We start from the raw sequence: 23,203 nt of genomic DNA, 5'->3' as shown, positions 1-23,203 counted from the left end.
TATATGTACCTAACACATATATGATTGTAAGTATATGTATATATGTATCTAACACATATATTATTGTAAGTATATGTATATATGTACCTAACACATATATTATTGTAAGTATATGTATATATGTACCTAACACATATATGATTGCAAGTATGTGTATATATGTATCTAACACATATATGATTGTAAGTATATGTATATATGTATCTAACACATATATGATTGTAAGTATATGTATATATGTACCTAACACATATATGATTGTAAGTATATGTATCTATGTATCTAACACATATATGATTGTAAGTATATGTATATATGTACCTAACACATATATGATTGTAAGTATATGTATATATGTATCTAACACATATATTATTGTAAGTATATGTATATATGTACCTAACACATATATTATTGTAAGTATATGTATATATGTACCTAACACATATATGATTGCAAGTATGTGTATATATGTATCTAACACATATATGATTGTAAGTATATGTATATATGTATCTAACACATATATGATTGTAAGTATATGTATATATGTACCTAACACATATATGATTGTAAGTATATGTATCTATGTATCTAACACATATATGATTGTAAGTATATGTATATATGTATCTAACACATATATGATTGTAAGTATGTTGATATATGTATCTAACACATATATGATTGTAAGTATTTGTATATATGTATCTAACACATATATGATTGTAAGTATATGTATATATGTACCTAACACATATATGATTGTAAGTATATGTATATATGAACCTAACACATATATGATTGTAAGTATGTGTATATACTGTATGTATCTAACACATATATGATTGTAAGTATATGTATATATGTACCTAACACATATATGATTGTAAGTATATGTATATACTGTATGTACCTAACAGATATATGATTGTAAGTATATGCATATACTGTACATATCTAACACATATATGATTGTAAGTATATGTATATATATATCCAACACATATATGATTGTAAGTATATGTATATATGTATCTAACACATATATGATTGTAAGTATATGTATATATATATCCAACGCATATATGATTGTAAGTATATGTATATATGTATGTATGCATGTATATATGTTTCTAACACATATATGGTTGTAAGTATATGTATTGTATATATGTACCTAACTAATAACTTATTAAATTATTGTGACCACTATTGTGGGTGTTGCCAAAAAAATTAAAAATATCACTCCACTTACACTTAAAGACAGCAAAATTCCTTTTTCAGACAGTTAATAATACATAGGTTAGTGTTTTACATACCTACCATATATCTCTGTATGAGTCATTTTACTTGATCTAACCTTTTCTAACATCCCACACTACAAAATAATACAAGTGTGTGATATCCAATGGGATTAATATCGGGATCGGCCAATGCTCAAAGCTCTGATATGGAGGTCAAAATGTTGTCCCAGGACACGCCTACAAATCACGAGAATTGTTGCAGTTGCATGAAGACGTAGTCGACCACAGCTGCAACATGTATCTTAAAAAGGTGCATGCGGATGTCTGCTGCTGATATCATCCAGGATGTCAGGTAGATAGAACATGGTGGAGGGTTTCCTGCCAACGGACAGATGGTGTAGTCTTGTGCCAGGCACATGGAGGTGGAGCACATGCTGACATGCTGAACATACTAAAAGGAGCAAGCGTTGACTCTGATCACTAACACGTCTCTCCTGCTGACAGAATGACTTCCATCGTGCTATCCAGAGGACTCACTCAGCCATGTTCAACCAGGTCTTCATACTCATCTGCACTTTACTCTGCCTGGTTTTTACTGGGTAAGTCTACACTCCTTCGACTTCCTTCATCATTCATCATGTGATGCAACATGAACATTATGATTCATATGATGATTGATAAACACACTTTGATGATGGTGATACTGCTCACATACTGGAGAAGCAAGCTAATTGCTGGCAAGCTAGTAGGGTTGTCCTGATAGCAATATTTTGGTACCAGTATCAAAATGTATTTTGATATTTTTCTAAGTAAAGGGGACCGCTAAAATGTCATTATTGTCTTTATTGTAACAAAGAATCTTAGTGTACATGAAACATATGTTTATTATTGTAATTTAGTCCTTAAACAAAATAGTGAACATACTAGACAACTTGTCTTTTAGTAGTAAGTAAACAAACAAAGACTCCTAATTAGTCTGCTGATGTATGCAGTAACATATTGTGTCATTTATATACCTATTATTTTGTCTACATTATGAGGGACAAACTGTAAAAAAATTATTATTCATCTACTTGTTCATTTACTGTTAATATCTGCTTATTTTCTGTTTTAACATGTTCTATCTACACTTCTGTTAAAATGTAATAATCACGTATTCTTCTCTTCTTTGATACTTTACATTAGTTTTAGATGATACCACACATTTAGGTATCGATACGATACCAAGTAGTTACAGGATCATACATTGGTCATATTCAAAGTCCTCATGTGTCTAGGGACGTATTTACTGACTTTATAAACATAATATAAAGAGAAAAAAAAATTGTGACGATAAAAAATATTGTTCTAATCGTAGTAGTATCGACTAAATACGCTCTTGGACTTGGTATCATTACAGTGGATGTAATAATTCTGAGTCTTTGTTTGTTTACTTACTACTAAAAGACAAGTTGTCTAGTATGTTCAACATTTTTTATTTAAGGACTAAATTACAATAATAAACATGTTTCATGTACACTAAGATTTTTTGTTACAATAATGACATGTATCAAAATATTGGTCTCAATACCAAAATATTGGTATTGAGACAACCCTAGTACATTGTTTGTTTTTTTTGTTTTTTGCTATAATCCATTCCATAATTATTCATAAGTGAAGAAAAATCCTATAGATAAGACGCACCTTTGTATAGGCCACAGGGTTCAAAGTTTGGGGGAAAAAAGTAGCAGCTTATAGTCTTGAAAATACGGTCAATGATTGTAGCGCAACATTTTTGTTTTTGTTTTTTTGAAATGAATAAAACAATAACAAAAGTGTGTGATATTTATTCTGCCGATGTCCGAGCTCTGGTACCCCACCAGCTGTGCCACTGACTGATCAACACAGAAATGACGGAAAGTGACATGTGTCATTTCTTGTGTCCCCTGCAGAGCATGTGGCATCCAGCACCTGGAGAGAGCTGGGAAGAAGCTGTCCCTCTTTGACTCCTTCTACTTCTGCATCGTCACCTTCTCCACCGTGGGCTACGGTGATGTCACACCTCAGATCTGGCCCTCGCAACTGCTGGTGGTCATCCTCATCTGTGTGGCGCTGGTGGTGCTCCCTCTACAGGTGACAATACACTCTTTTATTTTCCCCATACCAATGTGTTGATATCAGGACCGCTACGAACATCTATCTAGATGATTTTCAAAATAAAGGGGACCACAAAAAATTTCATTAGTCTTTATGTGAACAAAAAAATCTTAGCGTACATTAAACATATGTTTAGCTTTTGTTAGCTATTGTATCCTTCTAGGGTGTGAAGTGGAGCATGTTTAGCTATTCCCTGTCCTCCAGTGATAATGATACTTGCAACTTACTTTATTTGTCGCCATGGAGGCCAGGATTAGTGATTTAGAAGTAGCTAAAACACTGCTGGCGGCTGGACGTCTTCAAGCACCTCTCTCGGGACGGCGTGGCGCGGTTGGGAGAGTGGCCGTGCCGGCAACCTAAGGGGTTCCTGGTTCGATTTCCGCCTTCTACCAACCTAGTCACGTCTGTTGTTTCCTTGAGCAACACACTTGCTCCTGACGGGTCGTGGTTAGGGCTTTGCATGGCAGCTCCCGCCATCAGTGCGTGAATGTGTGTGTGAATGGGTGAATGTGGAAATAGTGTCAAAGCGCTTTGAGTACCTTTAAGGTAGAAAAGCGCTATACAAGTATAACCCATTTACCATTTGTTCAGCTTTTTTTAGCTATTGTATCCTTCTAGGGTGTGTAGTGGAGCATGTGTAGCTATTCCTCGTCCTCCAGTGATAATAATACTTGAAAGGTACTTTATTTGTCGCCATGGAGGCCAGGATTAGTGATTTAGAAGTAGCTAAAACACTGCTGGCGGAGGGACGTCTTAAAGCACCTCTCTCGGGACGGCGTGGCGCAGTTGGGAGAGTGGCTGTGCCGGCAACCTGAGGGTTCCTGGTTCGATTCCCGCCTTCTACCAACCTAGCCACGTCTGTTGTGTCCTTGAGCAACACACTTGCTCCTGACGGGTCGTAGTTAGGGCCTTGCATGGCAGCTCCCGCCATCAGTGTGTGAATGTGTGTGTGAATGGGTGAATGTGAAAATAGTGTCAAAGCGCTTTGAGTACCTTTAAGGTAGAAAAGCGCTATACAAGTATAACCCATTTACCATTTGTTCAGCTTTTTTTAGCTATTGTATCCTTCTAGGGTGTGTAGTGGAGCATGTTTAGCTATTCCTCGTCCTCCAGTGATAATACTATTTGAAATGTACTTTATTTGTCGCCATGGAGGCCAGGATTAGTGATTTAGAAGTAGCTAAAACACTGCTGGCGGCTGGACGCCTTAAAGCACCTCTCCCGGGACGGCGTGGCGCGGTTGGGAGAGTGGCGGTGCCGGCAACCTGAGGGTTCCTGGTTCGAGCCCAGCCTTCTACTAAACTCGTCACGTCCGTTGTGTCTTCGAGCAAGACACTTCACCCTTGCTCCTGACGAGTCGTGGTTAGCGCCTTGCATGGCAGCTCCCGCCATCAGTGTGTGAATGGGTGAATGTGGAAATAGTGTCAAACCGCTTTGAGTACCTTGAAGGTAGAAAAGCACTATACAAGTATAACCCATTTACATATGTTTAGCTTTTGTTAGCTATTGTATCCTTCTAGGGTGTGTAGTGAAGCATGTTTAGCTATTCCTCGTCCTCCAGTGATAATGTACATGAAACATTCTTTATTTGTCACAATTTAGGCCAGGATTAGTGATTTAGAAGTAGCTAAAACACTGCAGATTGCAGATGGACCTTCCCGAGGGTGTTTCAGTGTTATAACTTCACCTTTATCTTTACTTTTTACACCAAAATGCGTCCATTCTCCCTTTTCTGTCTACACACTGTGTCTGCTTGTAAGTACTGTGTGTGTGTGTGTGTGTGTGTGTGTGTGTGTGTGTGTGTGTGTGTGTGTGTGTGTGTGTGTGTGTGTGTGTGTGTGTGTGTGTGTGTGTCGACTCGCAGCATTAGGCGCATGAAAAAAAAAAAAAAGTACTGGTACTTTCCAAAGGCAGCGGTACCTTTTAGGATGTATTTGTTAGTACATAGTACAACCCGGGTGGTGATGCATTTTATTGTGGATGTTTCAGTTTGAAGAACTGGCCTACCTGTGGATGGAGAGCCAGAAACTGGGAGGAAACTACAGTCGCCACCGAGCGCAGACAGAGAAGCACGTGGTTCTGTGTGTCAGCTCGCTGAAGATAGACCTGCTAATGGATTTTCTCAACGAGTTCTACGCCCACCCCAGGTTGCAGGTCCGTACCAGGAAGAGACCTGTCCCAAGAACTCTCCATTCAGCGTCTCCCTCTTCTCTGTCCTGCAGGACTATTACGTTGTCATCCTGTGTCCCACTGACATCGACATTCAAGTCCGCCGTATCCTCCAGATACCTCTGTGGTCTCAGAGGGTCATCTACCTCCAGGGGTCCGCCCTCAAAGACCAGGACCTGATGAGGGCCAAGTGGGTAGCTCGCATGACACAGTTGATAATTGAGTCTCATATTTCGGAATATTACACTGCAAAAAGTCAGTGTTCAAAAACAAGAAAAAAAAATACAAAAATTAGGGGTATTTTATTTGAACTAAGCAAAATTATCTGGTAATAGAACGTGAAAATTTGGCTTGTCAAGACTTTCCAAAACAAGTAAAATTAGCTAACCTCATTGAACCCAAAAATACTTTAAAATAAGTATATTCTCACTAATAACAACTGTACTACGATATGAGTACGTATTTTCTATTGTTTTATTGAAAATAAAACAGCAAAGTCCATTTGGCTGTCATCTGTTTTAATTATGAGACATAATTGTGTCAAAGTCATGATTTTTTTTTTCATGCTTGAAATAAGAAATTATTACTTTGAAAAAGCAGTTTTATACTTGTGAGTGTTGATGACACAGCTTTGCAACACTTGATATTCTAGTTTCAAGCATGTTTTACTCAATATAGGTCATAAAATCTTAGCTACAAGCTGTAATATCTTACTGAGATCATTTAGGACCAAAACACTTAAAACAAGTAAAACACTAAAAACATAAAATCTGCTTAGAGAGAAGAATTATCTTAGCAGACAGAAAATAAGCAAATATCACCCTTATTTGAGATATTTAATCTTACTTAGATTTCAGTTTTTGCAGTGTAATGAGTATATTTTTTTAGCTAGACAGAGTTGGAGATTGTAACCCTCATTTTCTACGCCAAGTAAAAAAACGGATATGTAATCAATACTATAAACATAACTTAGACCAGGGGTGTCCAGACTTTTTCCAGCGAGGCCCTTGCACTGAAAAATTCAAACATCCGGGGGCCATTTTGATATTTTTCATTTTCAGAACCAATACCATATATATTGTAACCATTGGGGCTCCCCTGTGAATGTTAAAGGTCCGAGGGACCCAAAAGGGTCTGAGCCATCCAAGTCTTATTTATGTATGTATTTGTTGGACAGGGACAGTACAATAAACATGTCAATGTACATAAGACTTCTAGCCACAGAATCATTTGCAACCCTCGTCCCTGGTTAGGCTTTTAAAGACAAGTGAAAATCACGTACAAAAAGATTAAAACAAGTACAAAATAAAAATACTTAAAAAATAATTGGCCCTATTTGTCCATACTAGGGTTGTACGGTATACTGGTACTAGTATAGTACCGTGATACTAATGAATCATTTTCGGTACTACACCGCCTCTGAAAAGTACCGGAGTACACACGGAGTACTTGCAAGCAGACACAGTGTATAGACAGAAAAGGGAGAATGGACGCATTTTGGTGTAAAAAGTAAAGATAAAGGTGAAGTTATAACACTGAAACACCCTCAGGAAGAGGTGCTTTAAGACATGACTAGCTTTTATAATGATCGTGAACAATAGGAAAACTTCCAAAAAAAAGTGCAGTTCCCCTTTAAAAACAAGTCATACAGGTAAAAGCCAGTAAATTAGAATATTTTGAAAAACTTGATTTATTTCAGTAATTGCATTCAAAAGGTGTAACTTGTACATTATATTTATTCATTGCACACAGACTGATGCATTCAAATGTTTATTTCATTTAATTTTGATGATTTGAAGTGGCAACAAATGAAAATCCAAAATTCCGTGTGTCACAAAATTAGAATATTACTTAAGGCTAATACAAAAAAGGGATTTTTAGAAATGTTGGCCAACTGAAAAGTATGAAAATGAAAAATATGAGCATGTCAAATACTCAATACTTGGTTGGAGCTCCTTTTGCCTCAATTACTGCGTTAATGCGGCGTGGCATGGAGTCGATGAGTTTCTGGCACTGCTCAGGTCTTATGAGAGCCCAGGTTGCTCTGATAGTGGCCTTCAACTCTTCTGCGTTTTTGGGTCTGGCATTCTGCATCTTCCTTTTCACAATACCCCACAGATTTTCTATGGGGCTAAGGTCAGGGGAGTTGGCGGGCCAATTTAGAACAGAAATACCATGGTCCGTAAACCAGGCACGGGTAGATTTTGCGCTGTGTGCAGGCGCCAAGTCCTGTTGGAACTTGAAATCTCCATCTCCATAGAGCAGGTCAGCAGCAGGAAGCATGAAGTGCTCTAAAACTTGCTGGTAGACGGCTGCGTTGACCCTGGATCTCAGGAAACAGAGTGGACCAACACCAGCAGATGACATGGCACCCCAAACCATCACTGATGGTGGAAACTTTACGCTAGACTTCAGGCAACGTGGATCCTGTGCCTCTCCTGTCTTCCTCCAGACTCTGGGACCTCGATTTCCAAAGGAAATGCAAACTTTGCATGGTTGGGTGATGGTTTGGGGTGCCATGTCATCTGCTGGTGTCGGTCCACTCTGTTTCCTGAGATCCAGGGTCAACGCAGCCGTCTACCAGCAAGTTTTAGAGCACTTCATGCTTCCTGCTGCTGACCTGCTCTATGGAGATGGAGATTTCAAGTTCCAACAGGACTTGGCGCCTGCACACAGCGCAAAATCTACCCGTGCCTGGTTTACGGACCATGGTATTTCTGTTCTAAATTGGCCCGCCAACTCCCCTGACCTTAGCCCCATAGAAAATCTGTGGGGTATTGTGAAAAGGAAGATGCAGAATGCCAGACCCAAAAACGCAGAAGAGTTGAAGGCCACTATCAGAGCAACCTGGGCTCTCATAAGACCTGAGCAGTGCCAGAAACTCATCGACTCCATGCCACGCCGCATTAACGCAGTAATTGAGGCAAAAGGAGCTCCAACCAAGTATTGAGTATTGTACATGCTCATATTTTTCATTTTCATACTTTTCAGTTGGCCAACATTTCTAAAAATCCCTTTTTTGTATTAGCCTTAAGTAATATTCTAATTTTGTGACACACGGAATTTTGGATTTTCATTTGTTGCCACTTCAAATCATCAAAATTAAATGAAATAAACATTTGAATGCATCAGTCTGTGTGCAATGAATAAATATAATGTACAAGTTACACCTTTTGAATGCAATTACTGAAATAAATCAAGTTTTTCAAAATATTCTAATTTACTGGCTTTTTACCTGTATATATTTTTTGTTTTACATTCATCTTTAAAATATCTATATAACAACTTCAGATCTATTTGTTTACATAAAGTTTGTATTTTTTTTAATGTTGAATGCCCTTTTTGTCAAAGAAAACACTGATTTTCATGGCAAAAACACAAAATATGCAATATTTTCCCCCTAAAATGTTCAAAGTGGAGTATTTGTTGTGATGTAGTGAAGAAGGTGAATGATTCACAATCTGTTGGTGGTGAACCCAAAGATGCAGAGATTAATCAATCCATGTTTATTTATATAGCCCTAAATCACGACTGTCTCAAAGGGCTGCAGAAGCTGACGAGCAGGAAAACATGACTTTAACGTCAAAATGCAGGGAAAACAGTAAACAATCATCGAGCCCTGGCTGGAGGGCGAGGCAGGCTTAAATAGCAGCCAGCTGATAGGAAACAGGTGTAGCCAAGCTGCCAATCAGGGACAGGTGAGGGGAAATAGCACTCAGGGAGACAAGCAGGAAATGGAACTAAAATAATTATAGCGCTGACAGGATATAAACACCAACTAAGGAAACATAACAAGACGCAAATGTGACAGATCGTCACAAAACAATTCATAACGATACAGCTTTTGATTAATTTTTTTTTTTTAACAATGACAGACTAAAGGTTACGGGTATACAAAAGGCCCCCTCATAATATCATACTTTCACTTTCAATACTTAAAGCTGGTTACTTGCACTCTGACACTGTAGTTAAGAAACATGGTATCAGCTGGTATAGTTCCTAGTCTTTACTTGCACTCTGTAGTTAAGAAACATGGTATCAGCTGGTATAGTTCCTAGTCTTTACTTGCACTGACACTGTAGTTAAGAAACATGGTATCAGCTGGTATAGTTCCTAGTCTTTACTTGCACTCTGACACTGTAGTTAAGAAACATGGTATCAGCTGGTATAGTTCCTGGTCTTTACTTACACTGACACTGTAGTTAAGAAACATGGTATCAACTGGTATAGTTCCTAGTTTTTACTTGCACTCTGACACTATAGTTAAGAAACATGGTATCAGCTGGTATAGTTCCTAGTCTTTACTTGCACTCTGACACTGTTGTTAAGAAACATGGTATCAGCTAGTATAGTTCCTAGTCTTTACTTGCAATCTGACACTGTAGTTAAGAAACATGGTATCAGCTGGTATAGTTCCTAGTCTTTACTTGCACTCTGACACTGTAGTTAAGAAACATGGTATCAGCTGGTATAGTTCCTAGTCTTTACTTGCACTCTGACACTGTAGTTAAGAAACATGGTATCAGCTGGTATAGTTCCTAGTCTTTACTTGCACTCTGACACTGTAGTTAAGAAACATGGTATCAGCTGGTATAGTTCCTAGTCTTTACTTGCACTCTGACACTGTAGTTAAGAAACATGGTATCAGCTGGTATAGTTCCTAGTCTTTACTTGCACTCTGACACTGTAGTTAAGAAACATGGTATCAGCTGGTATAGTTCCTAGTCTTTACTTGCACTCTGACACTGTAGTTAAGAAACATGGTATCAGCTGGTATAGTTCCTAGTCTTTACTTGCACTCTGACACTGTAGTTAAGAAACATGGTATCAGCTGGTATAGTTCCTAGTCTTTACTTGCACTCTGACACTGTAGTTAAGAAACATGGTATCAGCTGGTATAGTTCCTAGTCTTTACTTGCACTCTGACACTGTCTTCCATCTGGCTCCAGAATGGACGATGCCGAGGCCTGCTTCATCCTCAGCAGTCGTAACGAGGGAGACAGAACTGCTGCTGTGAGTCAAACCTCCATTTGTCAAACTCTATGATCCACTTTCATTTCAACCACAGCTAAGCACTTTTCTGTCACACTTGACTACTTCTTCTTCTTCTGAAAGTGTTTGGACGTTGTAATTATTCTACAACTATCCTTTGTCCATGGAAGTCAGGCCTGTTAAACTCATGTCACCACATTGCAGTTATGGCTGCCTTGGTGACAAGCAGATATTTATGTATTTAATAATATACAATTGTCGTCAAAAGTGTACATACATGTCATGGCTGTCTTGAGTTTCCAATAATTATTTTTTTGTGACAGAGTGATTGGAGCACATACTTGTTGGTCACAAAAAACATTCATGAAGTTTGCTTCTTTTATGAATTTATTGTTATTCATCTGACCACAGAACTTTCTTCCAGAAGGCCTTATCTTTGTCCATGTGATGTCAGATGAAACAAAAAACGAAGCTGTTTGGCCACAATACCCAGCAATATGTTTGGAGGAGAAAAGGTGAGGCCTTTAATCCCCAAAACAACCCGTCTACCGTCTAGCATGGTGGTGGTAGTATTATGCTCTGGGCCTGTTTTGCTGCCAATGAAACTAATGCTTTAAATGGGACAATGAAAAAGGAGGATTACCTCCAAATTCTTCAGAACAACCTAAAATCCCCAGCCCGGAGGTTGGGTCTTGGGCGCAGTTGGGTGTTCCAACAGGACAATGACCCCAAACACACGTCAAAAGTGGTAAAGGAATGGCTAAATCAGGCTAGAATGAAGGTTTTAGAATGGCCTTCCCAAAGTCCTGACTTAAACTTGGACAATGCTTGGACAATGCTGAAGAAACAAGTCCATGTCAGAAAACCAACACATTTAGCTGAACTGCACCAATTTTGTCAAGAGGAGTGGTCAAAAATTCCAGCAGAAGCTTGTGGATGGCTACCAAAAGCGCCTTATTGCAGTGAAACTTGCCAAGGGACATGTAAGCAAATATTAACATTGCCGTATGTATACTTTTGACCCAGCAGATTTGCTCACATTTTCAGTAGACCCATAATAAATTCATAAAAGAAGCAAACTTCATGAATGTTTTTTGTGACCTACAAGTATGTGCTCCAATCACTCTATCACAAAAAAATAAGAGTTGTAGAAATGATTGGAAACTCAAGACAGCCATGACATTATGTTCTTTACAAGTGTATGTACACTTTTGACCACCACTGTATATACATATTGTATTTTCCGGACCATAGGTTGGCACTAGATTATAAGGCGCATTAAAGGAGTCATATTATTATGATTATTTTGTAAATGTAAAGACTTCCTTGTGGTCTACATAACATGTAATAGTGGTTCTTTGGTCAAAATGTTTCATAGATGATGTTTTATACATCATCTTCAAGCTACTTTCTGACAGTCGCTTCAGGATGCGCCGTTTTGTGGGCGGTCTTATTTACGTGCCTCCACTTTAACAGCGTCTTCTCCCCGTCATCTTTGTTGTAGCGGTGTAGCGTGCAAGGACGGGAGTGGAAGAAGTGTCAAAAGATGGAGCTAACTGTTTTAATGACGTTCAGACTTTACTTCAATCAATAACAGAGCAGCAACTCCTCATCCATGGCTCACTAGTGCAACAACAACGCCCGAAATGTGTCACGTGAAAAACCGTCTGAGCGGAACTCTCTAATAACTAAAGTTCCTTGGGTGAATAATGCAAACTCACTACACCGGTATGTTTTAGTGCTTTCATGGGGAGTTTACTGACAGACATAAGTAAGAACTTTACATTACTTTATATTAGAAATGGCAACAGTGGAGGATGAATGTCACATAACAAGAAGATAGAGAAAAAGAAGAAGCTTATCCACTACGGTGTCGGCACGGACTACAGTGGTGAACACGAGCACATTTTTAGGACTTATGCAGATCTCAAATACAGATCAGCAGGTACCAGAAGGTAAGAAAAGTTGCTTTTGCATAATATTGTGAATAAAAATGCCAGATAATATGTCTGCTAATGGGTGCCATTTTGCGGTCCTTATACACACATCATAGTAATACTTGTACCTCTGACTATGGTAGCCGCAATGCGCCGACAATCCATCAAGCGGTGCGGCTTCAGAGTCGTACTAAAACATTTTGACAGATTTTTGAGCGCCGTGTGTAATGTTCTATAATTTCAATGGAACATTTAAAGTTTTGGAGTTGTTTACTGCCATCATATTGCAGTCTACACGTATCTCTTATGTGTGACTGCCATGTACTGGTCACACTTATCATTACACCATGTACCAAATAAACTAGCTTCGAGATCGGTAAGCACAACGACAATTATTCCGTACATTAGGCGCACCGGGTTATAAGGCACACTGTCGAGTTTTGAGAAAATTAAAGGATTTTAAGAGGGCCTTATAGTCCGAAAAATACGGTATTATTATTTTTAATTTGTTGCGATAAATAATTATTTTTTTAAATAATCAATATTTGGAATTAAAAACTTCAAATAATGCTATTATCAATGCTTTTATTATGTTTATAATTATTATTACTGATGCTGTTGCTTTTATGGATTTTTGGTTTTCCATTTTATATGTATTATATTTAATAAATATTGTATTTGTATTTCTTTGTGACTTTCTATCCTAAGTATTGTAAAGCTGGGATTGGGTCAGAGTTGCTGTATTTCTTTTATCAGGGCGATTAACACTTAACATTTTTTTAAAGAATCATTAAAAAAACATAAGTCCTTTTCAAAACAGTTTTTGAAAAGATTTGATCATCATTTATGCACCAAATATTATATCACGAGAATAATTTTGAATCGAGAATCGACTCTGAATCGAATTGTCATCCCAAAAGCCGCAATGGAATGGTGAGGTGTCCAAAGATTCCCACGTTTTTATTGAGGCACATCATTTCTATTCTAGTCTGGAAGTAGCGGCCGGGGCCTTGTGTTTGACACCTGTGACGTACAGTAAACGCCTGATGAGTACAGTAACAGTGAAATGTCCCCACAGGATCATCAGACTATTTTGAGAGCTTGGGCCGCCAAGGACTTTGCTCCCAACTGTCCTCTCTACGTCCAGATTCTCAAACCGGAGAACAAATTCCATGTGAAATTTGCCGGTAGGTTCATCAGGTTCTCATGCAGGTTTTGGACAAAGTCTTGGGACACGTCACCTAACCCTCCAATGAGTTTGATCTCCCGTTGAAAACAGACCACGTGGTTTGTGAGGAGGAGTTCAAGTACGCCATGCTGGCCCTGAACTGTGTGTGTCCTGCCATGTCCACCCTGGTGACTCTCCTGGTCCACACCTCCAGAGGACAGTGAGTACACTTCACTTCTGGTCTTCTTGGTCTCCTGGTCCACACCTTCAGAGGACAGTGAGTACACTTTTGGTCTTCTTGGTCTCCTGGTCCACACCTCCAGAGGACAGTGAGTACACTTCTGGTCTACTTGGTCTCCTGGTCCACACCTCCAGAAGACAGTGAGTACACTTATGGTCTTCTTGGTCTCCTGGTCCACACCTCCAGAGGACAGTGAGTACACTTCTGGTCTTCTTGGTCTCCTGGTCCACACCTCCAGAGGACAGTGAGTACACTTCTGGTCCACTTGGTCTCCTGGTCCACACCTCCAGAAGACAGTGAGTACACTTCTGGTCTACTTGGTCTCCTGGTCCACACCTCCAGAGGACAGTGAGTACACTTCTGGTCTACTTGGTCTCCTGGTCCACACCTCCAGAAGACAGTGAGTACACTTCTGGTCTACTTGGTCTCCTGGTCCACACCTCCAGAGGACAGTGAGTACACTTCTGCTGTTCTTGGTCTCCATCGAGGACTGGAACTCTGTTTATTGTTGAAGTAGACAACTACACACCATCATTATTACTCACCAACACAGGCGGTCTAAAGTTTTCACACTGACAACTGAAAGCATTCGACGGCCATTTTGATATTTTTCATTTTGAAAACCACTATATTTTGTAACCCCAATTTTGGTGAGTGTTTAAGGTCCCGGGGACCCAAAATGGTCTCGGTCATTAAAGTGATAAAAATAAGTCATTTATAAATATATGTTTTTACTTTCAACAGGTAAATATTTGCAGATCAGCTTCAGATCTATCTGAATTTCTTTTCTTTAATATTTTAGGCCCTTTTGTCAAAACTCCCTTTTTTACTAGGAATAACACCAATTATGCAATATGTTCCCTCCAAAAATGTTCATAGTGGAATATTTAATGTGAAGTCATTAGACTCTTGAGAGGGTAATTCATTCATAAAAACATTGCTTTTGATTTATTTTTTTTTATTTTTTTTAACCTTGATAGTTGAAAATAAACCAGACTAAAGGTCTCAGGATCCAAAAGGAATAAATCATATATTCATATTTTTTTACTGTCTGCACCTAAATATCTATAGATCAACTTTAGATATATCTGTTGCCATAAAGTTTTTTTTGTTTTTTTTTATGTTTTATGACATTTATTTTCCAAAGAAAACACTGTTTATGGCAAAAACACAAAACATGGAATTTGGGGAAATGGAACATTTATGTGAAGTCATTAGACCCTGAAATGGGTAAATGATTTATAACAACATTGTTCATTATTATTATTTTTGAACAATGGCAGTTAAAAAAACATCTGACTAAAGGTCTCAGGATCCAAATAAATATAAGTCGTGTATGAATATTTTTTTACTTTTAACACCTACATATTTGTAGATCAACTTCAGATCTATCCATTGCCATAAAGTTTTTATTTTTTAGGTTGTATGACCTTTTTTTCCAAAAAAAAACACAAAACATGCAATAATTTCCCCAAAACAATTTTCAAAATGGAACATTTATGTGAAAAGTTGGAGCATTAAACAGGTCAACGATTCATAACAACATTGCTTGTGGATCTTTTTTTTTTTTTTTTTTAAATGAAACTAAAAGTTTCATAAGAGTGTTAAAATAAGTCATATCAATAAATATTATTTTTACTTTAAATGCTTAAATCTGTAGTTCAACAATCTATTCGTCGATTATAAGTTTTTATTATGTTTTAAAGTTTTTTTAAAAAAGTGCCTACTTGGCAGCTTTGTGTAGTTGCAGTGTCACACTTAATTAGTCCACAACTTTGTGTAGTTGCAGTGTCACACTTACACTTAGTCCTCAATGTTCAAATCAAATCAAATCAACTTTATTTATAAAGCACATTTAAAATTTACCACAGGGGTAGCCAAAGTGCTGTACAATGAACAGGTTAAAAGATAAAACGAGTACCGAGCAAACACAACACAACACAAACAGAACACGATAAAAAATAAATAATTAAAATAGAATAAATAAAAACGTAAAAACATAAAAACAGGTTCACAGCAGGTGTATTATGGGGCGCCATTGCAGGATGGATATCACTCAGTGTTAAAAGCCATGGAATAAAAGTATGTTTTTAAGAGAGATTTAAAAACAGGAAGAGAGGAGGCTTGTCTAACACTCAGGGGTAGGTCGTTCCAGAGCTTGGGAGCAGCAACGGCGAAAGCTCTGTCACCTCTAAGCTTCAGCCTTGTGTCAGGGACCGTCAACAGCAGCTGATCGGCTGATCTTAAGGATCGGGTGGGGCAGTAAGTTGTAATGTTGTGTAGTTGCAGTGTCACACTTACACTTAGTCCACAACTTTGTGTAGTTGCAGTGTCACACTTAGTTAGTCCACAACTTTGTGTAGTTGCAGTGTGACACTTAGTTAGTCCACAACTTTGTGTAGTTTCAGTGTAACACTTAGTTAGTCTACAACTTTGTGTAGTTGTAGTGTGACACTTAGTTAGTCCACAACTTTGTGTAGTTGCAGTGTGACACTTAGTTAGTCCACAACTTTGTGTAGTTGCAGTGTGACACTTAGTTAGTCCACAACTTTGTGTAGTTACAGTGTGACACTTAGTTAGTCCACAACTTTGTGTAGTTGCAGTGTGACACTTAGTTAGTCCACAACTTTGTGTAGTTGCAGTGTGACACTTAGTTAGTCCACAACTTTGTGTAGTTGCAGTGTCACACTTAGTTAGTCCACAACTTTGTGTAGTTGCAGTGTCACACTTAGTTAGTACACAACTTTGTGTAGTTGCAGTGTCACACTTAGTTAGTACACAACTTTGTGTAGTTGCAGTGTGACACTTAGTTAGTCCACAACTTTGTGTAGTTGCAGTGTGACACTTTGTTAATCCACAACTTTGTGTAGTTGCAGTGTGACACTTAGTTAGTCCACAACTTTGTGTAGTTGCAGTGTGACACTTAGTTAGTCCACAACTTTGTGTAGTTGCAGTGTCACACTTAGTTAGTCCACAACTTTGTGTAGTTGCAGTGTCACACTTAGTTAGTCCACAACTTTGTGTCGTTGCAGTGTGACACTTAGTTAGTCCACAACTTTGTGTAGTTGCAGTGTCACACTTAGTTAGTCCACAACTTTGTGTAGTTGCAGTGTCACACTTAGTTAGTCCACAACTTTGTGTAGTTGCAGTGTCACGCTTAGTTAGTCCACAACTTTGTGTAGTTGCAGTGTGACACTTAGTTAGTCCACAACTTTGTGTAGTTGCAGTGTGACACTTAGTTAGTCCACAACTTTGTGTAGTTGCAGTGTGACACTTAGTTAGTCCACAACTTTGTGTAGTTGCAGTGTGACACTTAGTTAGTCCACAACTTTGTGTAGTTGCAGTGTGACACTTAGTTAGTCCACAACTTTGTGTAGTTGCAGTGTGACACTTAGTTAGTCCACAACTTTGTGTAGTTGCAGTGTCACACTTAGTTAGTCCACAACTTTGTGTAGTTGCAGTGTCACACTTAGTTAGTCCACAACTTTGTGTAGTTGCAGTGTCACACTTAGTTAGTCCACAACTTTGTGTCGTTGCAGTGTGACACTTAGTTAGTCCACAACTTTGTGTAGTTGCAGTGTCACACTTAGTTAGTCCACAACTTTGTGTAGTTGCAGTGTGACACTTAGTTAGTCCACAACTTTGTGTAGTTGCAGTGTCACGCTTAGTTAGTCCACAACTTTGTGTAGTTGCAGTGTGACACTTAGTTAGTCCACAACTTTGTGTAGTTGCAGTGTGACACTTAGTTAGTCCACAACTTTGTGTAGTTGCAGTGTGACACTTAGTTAGTCCACAACTTTGTGTAGTTGCAGTGTCACACTTAGTTAGTCCACAACTTTGTGTAGTTGCAGTGTCACACTTAGTTAGTACACAACTTTGTGTTGTTGCAGTGTGACACTTAGTTAGTCCACAACTTTGTGTAGTTGCAGTGTGACACTTTGTTAATCCACAACTTTGTGTAGTTGCAGTGTGACACTTAGTTAGTCCACAACTTTGTGTAGTTGCAGTGTGACACTTAGTTAGTCCACAACTTTGTGTAGTTGCAGTGTCACACTTAGTTAGTCCACAACTTTGTGTAGTTGCAGTGTCACACTTAGTTAGTCCACAACTTTGTGTCGTTGCAGTGTGACACTTAGTTAGTCCACAACTTTGTGTAGTTGCAGTGTCACACTTAGTTAGTCCACAACTTTGTGTAGTTGCAGTGTGACACTTAGTTAGTCCACAACTTTGTGTAGTTGCAGTGTCACGCTTAGTTAGTCCACAACTTTGTGTAGTTGCAGTGTGACACTTAGTTAGTCCACAACTTTGTGTAGTTGCAGTGTGACACTTAGTTAGTCCACAACTTTGTGTAGTTGCAGTGTCACACTTAGTTAGTCCACAACTTTGTGTAGTTGCAGTGTCACACTTAGTTAGTCCACAACTTTGTGTAGTTGCAGTGTGACACTTAGTTAGTCCACAACTTTGTGTAGTTGCAGTGTGACACTTAGTTAGTCCACAACTTTGTGTAGTTGCAGTGTGACACTTAGTTAGTCCACAACTTTGTGTAGTTGCAGTGTGACACTTAGTTAGTCCACAACTTTGTGTAGTTGCAGTGTGACACTTAGTTAGTCCACAACTTTGTGTAGTTGCAGTGTGACACTTAGTTAGTCCACAACTTTGTGTAGTTGCAGTGTCACACTTAGTTAGTCCACAACTTTGTGTAGTTGCAGTGTGACACTTAGTTAGTCCACAACTTTGTGTAGTTGCAGTGTGACACTTAGTTAGTCCACAACTTTGTGTAGTTGCAGTGTGACACTTAGTTAGTCCACAACTTTGTGTAGCTGCAGTGTCACACTTAGTTAGTCCACAACTTTGTGTAGTTGCAGTGTCACACTTAGTTAGTCCACAACTTTGTGTAGTTGCAGTGTGACACTTAGTTAGTCCACAACTTTGTGTAGTTGCAGTGTGACACTTAGTTAGTACACAACTTTGTGTAGTTGCAGTGTGACACTTAGTTAGTCCACAACTTTGTGTAGTTGCAGTGTGACACTTAGTTAGTCCACAACTTTGTGTAGTTGCAGTGTGACACTTAGTTAGTCCACAACTTTGTGTAGTTGCAGTGTGACACTTAGTTAGTCCACAACTTTGTGTAGTTGCAGTGTCACACTTAGTTAGTCCACAACTTTGTGTAGTTGCAGTGTCACACTTAGTTAGTCCACAACTTTGTGTAGTTGCAGTGTGACACTTAGTTAGTACACAACTTTGTGTAGTTGCAGTGTGACACTTAGTTAGTCCACAACTTTGTGTAGTTGCAGTGTGACACTTAGTTAGTCCACAACTTTGTGTAGTTGCAGTGTGACACTTAGTTAGTCCACAACTTTGTGTAGTTGCAGTGTGACACTTAGTTAGTCCACAACTTTGTGTAGTTGCAGTGTCACACTTAGTTAGTCCACAACTTTGTGTAGTTGCAGTGTCACACTTAGTTAGTCCACAACTTTGTGTAGTTGCAGTGTGACACTTAGTTAGTCCACAACTTTGTGTAGTTGCAGTGTCACACTTAGTTAGTCCACAACTTTGTGTAGTTGCAGTGTCACACTTAGTTAGTCCACAACTTTGTGTAGTTGCAGTGTGACACTTAGTTAGTCCACAACTTTGTGTAGTTGCAGTGTCACACTTAGTTAGTCCACAACACCACTTTGAAAGGAGAGCACATCTCCCAGATTCTCACTTCTCTGCATTGACTTCCTGTTGGTTTTAGAATTGATTTTAAAAAGTTATTTTTAAATCTCTGAATGGACCGGCCCCAAAGTACATCATGGACCTCATCCAAATGTATGTGGTCTGAGGGCCAGTACCAATGTGGGGCCTAAAAGGAGGCTTCAGACTAGGGGCCCTAAACTGTGGAATGTTCTGGCCCTCATGTCATGTTTGAAGTCTTGTTTTAAAACCCACTTTTATTATCTGCCTTTTAAATCGTCTTCTGTGTCTTTTATTGTTTTATTTTATTATATAGATTTGTTTTTATTGTTTTATTCTAATTTATTGATGTCTTTTATTACTTCATTCCATTATTATTAATTGTTTTTATTGTTTTATTCTATTTTATTGATTTATTTTTATTTTTATTCTATTATATTGATTTGTTTTTATTGTTTTATTTTATTTTGTTGATGTCTTTTATTATTTTATTTTATTATTATTATTTGTTTATATTGTTGTATTCTATTATATTGATTTGTGTTTGTTTTATTCCATTATATTGATTTGTTTGTATCTTTTTTTATTATTTTGATTTGTTTTTATTGTTTTATTCCATTATTGATTTGGTTTTTTTGTTGTATTCTATTATATTGATTTGTTCTTATTGTTTTATTCTATTATTCATTTGTTTTTATTGTTTTATTCTATTATATTGATTTTTAATTAATTTTTTTCTATTATATTGATTCGTTTTTATTGTTTGATTCTATTATTGATTTGTTTTTATTGTTTTATTCTGTTATATTGATTTTGGGTTTTTTATATTATATTGATTTGTTTTATTGTTTCATTCTATTTTATTGATGGATTGTATTATTTTATTCTATTATTATTATTATTTGTTTGTTTATCGTTTACTTGTTTATTTTGAAATGCTTGTAATTTGATTACTTTTATTGTTTCATTATTTACAGTATGTGCAGCAGTTGTGTTCTCATTACATTACACCTTTGCTCTTTTATTCCACTTTTTCATGTTTTGTTTTTTTTGTAATATTTTTTTTCAATTATTAAAAAATGGTCTGTGAGTGAAGTGAATTGTGAATTACATTTATATAGCGCTTTTTCTCAAGTGACTCAAAGCGCTTTACATGGTAAATAGTGAGCCACACTTTGCACTAACACTTTATATCAATCAGTGGCTAATGTTCTTGGCATCAGCAGTATACTTCAGTTTTCTCATCAGCTCCAACCATCCATTGCTGCTTAGTACTTAGATGATACATGTGCAAGTGACATCTGCAACCCACACAACATCTTTCTACTTCTGTGTGACAGTAATACTGTACATACTCATGCAGATGAAATAGTGTACTTACACATGCAGATGAAATGCTTCTTTAGGGAATGATTGACACATGACTTAATGTGCAGGAGTGAATGATTGACGCATGACTTCATGTGCAGGAGTGAATGATTGACACATGACTTAATGTGCAGGAGTGAATGATTGACACATGACTTCATGTGCAGGAGTTAATGATTGATACATGAGTTCATGTCAATGATAGTGAATGATTGACACATGACTTCATGTCAATGATAGTGAATGATTGACACATGACTTCATGTGCAGGAGTGAATGATTGACACATGACTTCATGTGCAGGAGTGAATGATTGACACATGACTTCATGTGCAGGAGTGAATGATTGACACATGACTTCATGTGCAGGAGTTAATGATTGATACATGAGTTCATGTCAATGATAGTGAATGATAGTGAATGATTGACACATGACTTCATGTGCAGGAGTTATTGATTGATACATGAGTTCATGTCAATGATAGTGAATGATTGACACATGACTTCATTTCAATGATAGTGAATGATTGACAGATGACTTCATGCCAATGATAGTGAATGATTGACACATGAGTTCATGTCAATGATAGTGAGTGATGGTGTGGTGTGTGGCCTGCAGGGAAGGGCAGTTGTCTCCGGAGCAATGGCAGAGGATGTACGGGCGCTGCTCGGGTAACGAAGTCTACCACATCAGACTGTGTGACAGCAAGTTCTTTGGGGAGTACGATGGAAAAAGCTTCACCTACGCCTCCTTCCACGCCCACAAGAAGTAAGCAGTGTTTTTACTTTGTTCCATCAAGATTCCTATTAGTTTTTAGTTTTAGTATAGATTATACAAACCCCGTTTCCATATGAGTTGGGAAATTGTGTTAGATGTAAATATAAACAGAATACAATGATTTGCAAATCATTTTCAACCCATATTCAGTTGAATATGCTACAAAGACAACATATTTGATGTTCAAACTGATAAACATTTTTTTTTTTTTGCAAATAATCATTAACTTTAGAATTTGATGCCAGCAACACGTGACAAAGAAGTTGGGAAAGGTGGCAATAAATACTGATAAAGTTGAGGAATGCTCATTAAACACTTATTTGGAACATCCCACAGGTGTGCAGGCTAATTGGGAACAGGTGGGTGCTATGATTGGGTATAAAAACAGCTTCCCAAAAAATGCTCAGTCTTTCACAAGAAAGGATGGGGCGAGGTACACCCCTTTGTCCACAACTGCGTGAGCAAATAGTCAAACAGTTTAAGAACAACGTTTCTCAAAGTGCAATTGCAAGAAATTTAGGGATTTCAACATCTACGATCCATAATATCATCAAAAGGTTCAGAGAATCTGGAGAAATCACTCCACGTAAGCGGCATGGCCGGAAACCAACATTGAATGACCGTGACCTTCGATCCCTCAGACGGCACTGTATCAAAAACCGACATCAATCTCCAAAGGATATCACCACATGGGCTCAGGAACACTTCAGAAAACCACTGTCACTAAATACAGTTCGTCGCTACATCTGTAAGTGCAAGTTAAAGCTCTACTATGCAAAGCGAAAGCCATTTATCAACAACATCCAGAAACGCCGCCGGCTTCTCTGGGCCCGAGATCATCTAAGATGGACTCATGCAAAGTGGAAAAGTGTTCTGTGGTCTGACGAGTCCACATTTCAAATTGTTTTTGGAAATATTCGACATCGTGTCATCCGGACCAAAGGGGAAGCGAACCATCCAGACTGTTATCAACGCAAAGTGTAAAAGCCAGCATCTGTGATGGTATGGGGGTGCATTAGTGCCCAAGGCATGGGTAACTTACACATCTGTGAAGGCACCATTAATGCTGAAAGGTACATACAGGTTTTGGAACAACATATGCTGCCATCTAAGCGCCGTCTTGTTCATGGACGCCCCTGCTTATTTCAGCAAGACAATGCCAAGCCACATTCAGCACGTGTTACAACAGCGTGGCTTCGTAAAAAAAAGAGTGCGGGTACTTTCCTGGGCCGCCTGCAGTCCAGACCAGTCTCCCATCGAAAATGTGTGGCGCATTATGAAGCGTAAAATACGACAGCGGAGACCCCGGACTGTTGAACGACTGAAGCTCTACATAAAACAAGAATGGGAAAGAATTCCACTTTCAAAGCTTCAACAATTAGTTTCCTCAGTTCCCAATCGTTTATTGAGTGTTGTTAAAAGAAAAGGCCATGTAACACAGTGGTGAAGATGCCCTTTCCCAACTACTTTGGCACGTGTTGCAGCCATGAA

General features: G+C 38.2%; 1 protein-coding gene across 7 annotated transcripts in view; it reads left to right on the top strand.

Annotated features, from left to right (window-relative positions):
- LOC133620350 (potassium channel subfamily T member 1-like) overlaps positions 1-23,203 on the top strand; it is a 289,334-nt gene that overhangs the window by 213,682 nt on the left and 52,449 nt on the right. For all 7 annotated transcript variants that reach the window (XM_061981789.1, XM_061981785.1, XM_061981788.1 and 4 more), the window contains 8 exons: positions 1,752-1,846; positions 3,179-3,359; positions 5,373-5,537; positions 5,606-5,742; positions 10,502-10,565; positions 13,560-13,668; positions 13,761-13,869; positions 21,554-21,703. In XM_061981789.1, coding sequence (XP_061837773.1) covers positions 1,752-1,846; positions 3,179-3,359; positions 5,373-5,537; positions 5,606-5,742; positions 10,502-10,565; positions 13,560-13,668; positions 13,761-13,869; positions 21,554-21,703 — 1,010 coding nt within the window. The remainder of the gene's footprint in view (positions 1-1,751; positions 1,847-3,178; positions 3,360-5,372; positions 5,538-5,605; positions 5,743-10,501; positions 10,566-13,559; positions 13,669-13,760; positions 13,870-21,553; positions 21,704-23,203) is intronic.

The sequence above is a fragment of the Nerophis lumbriciformis genome, linkage group LG24 (genome assembly GCF_033978685.3).
Source record: "Nerophis lumbriciformis linkage group LG24, RoL_Nlum_v2.1, whole genome shotgun sequence".
NCBI lineage: Eukaryota > Metazoa > Chordata > Actinopteri > Syngnathiformes > Syngnathidae > Nerophis > Nerophis lumbriciformis.
The sequence above is the reverse complement of the archived record's forward strand: the minus strand, read 5'-3'. Positions and strand labels throughout refer to the sequence as shown.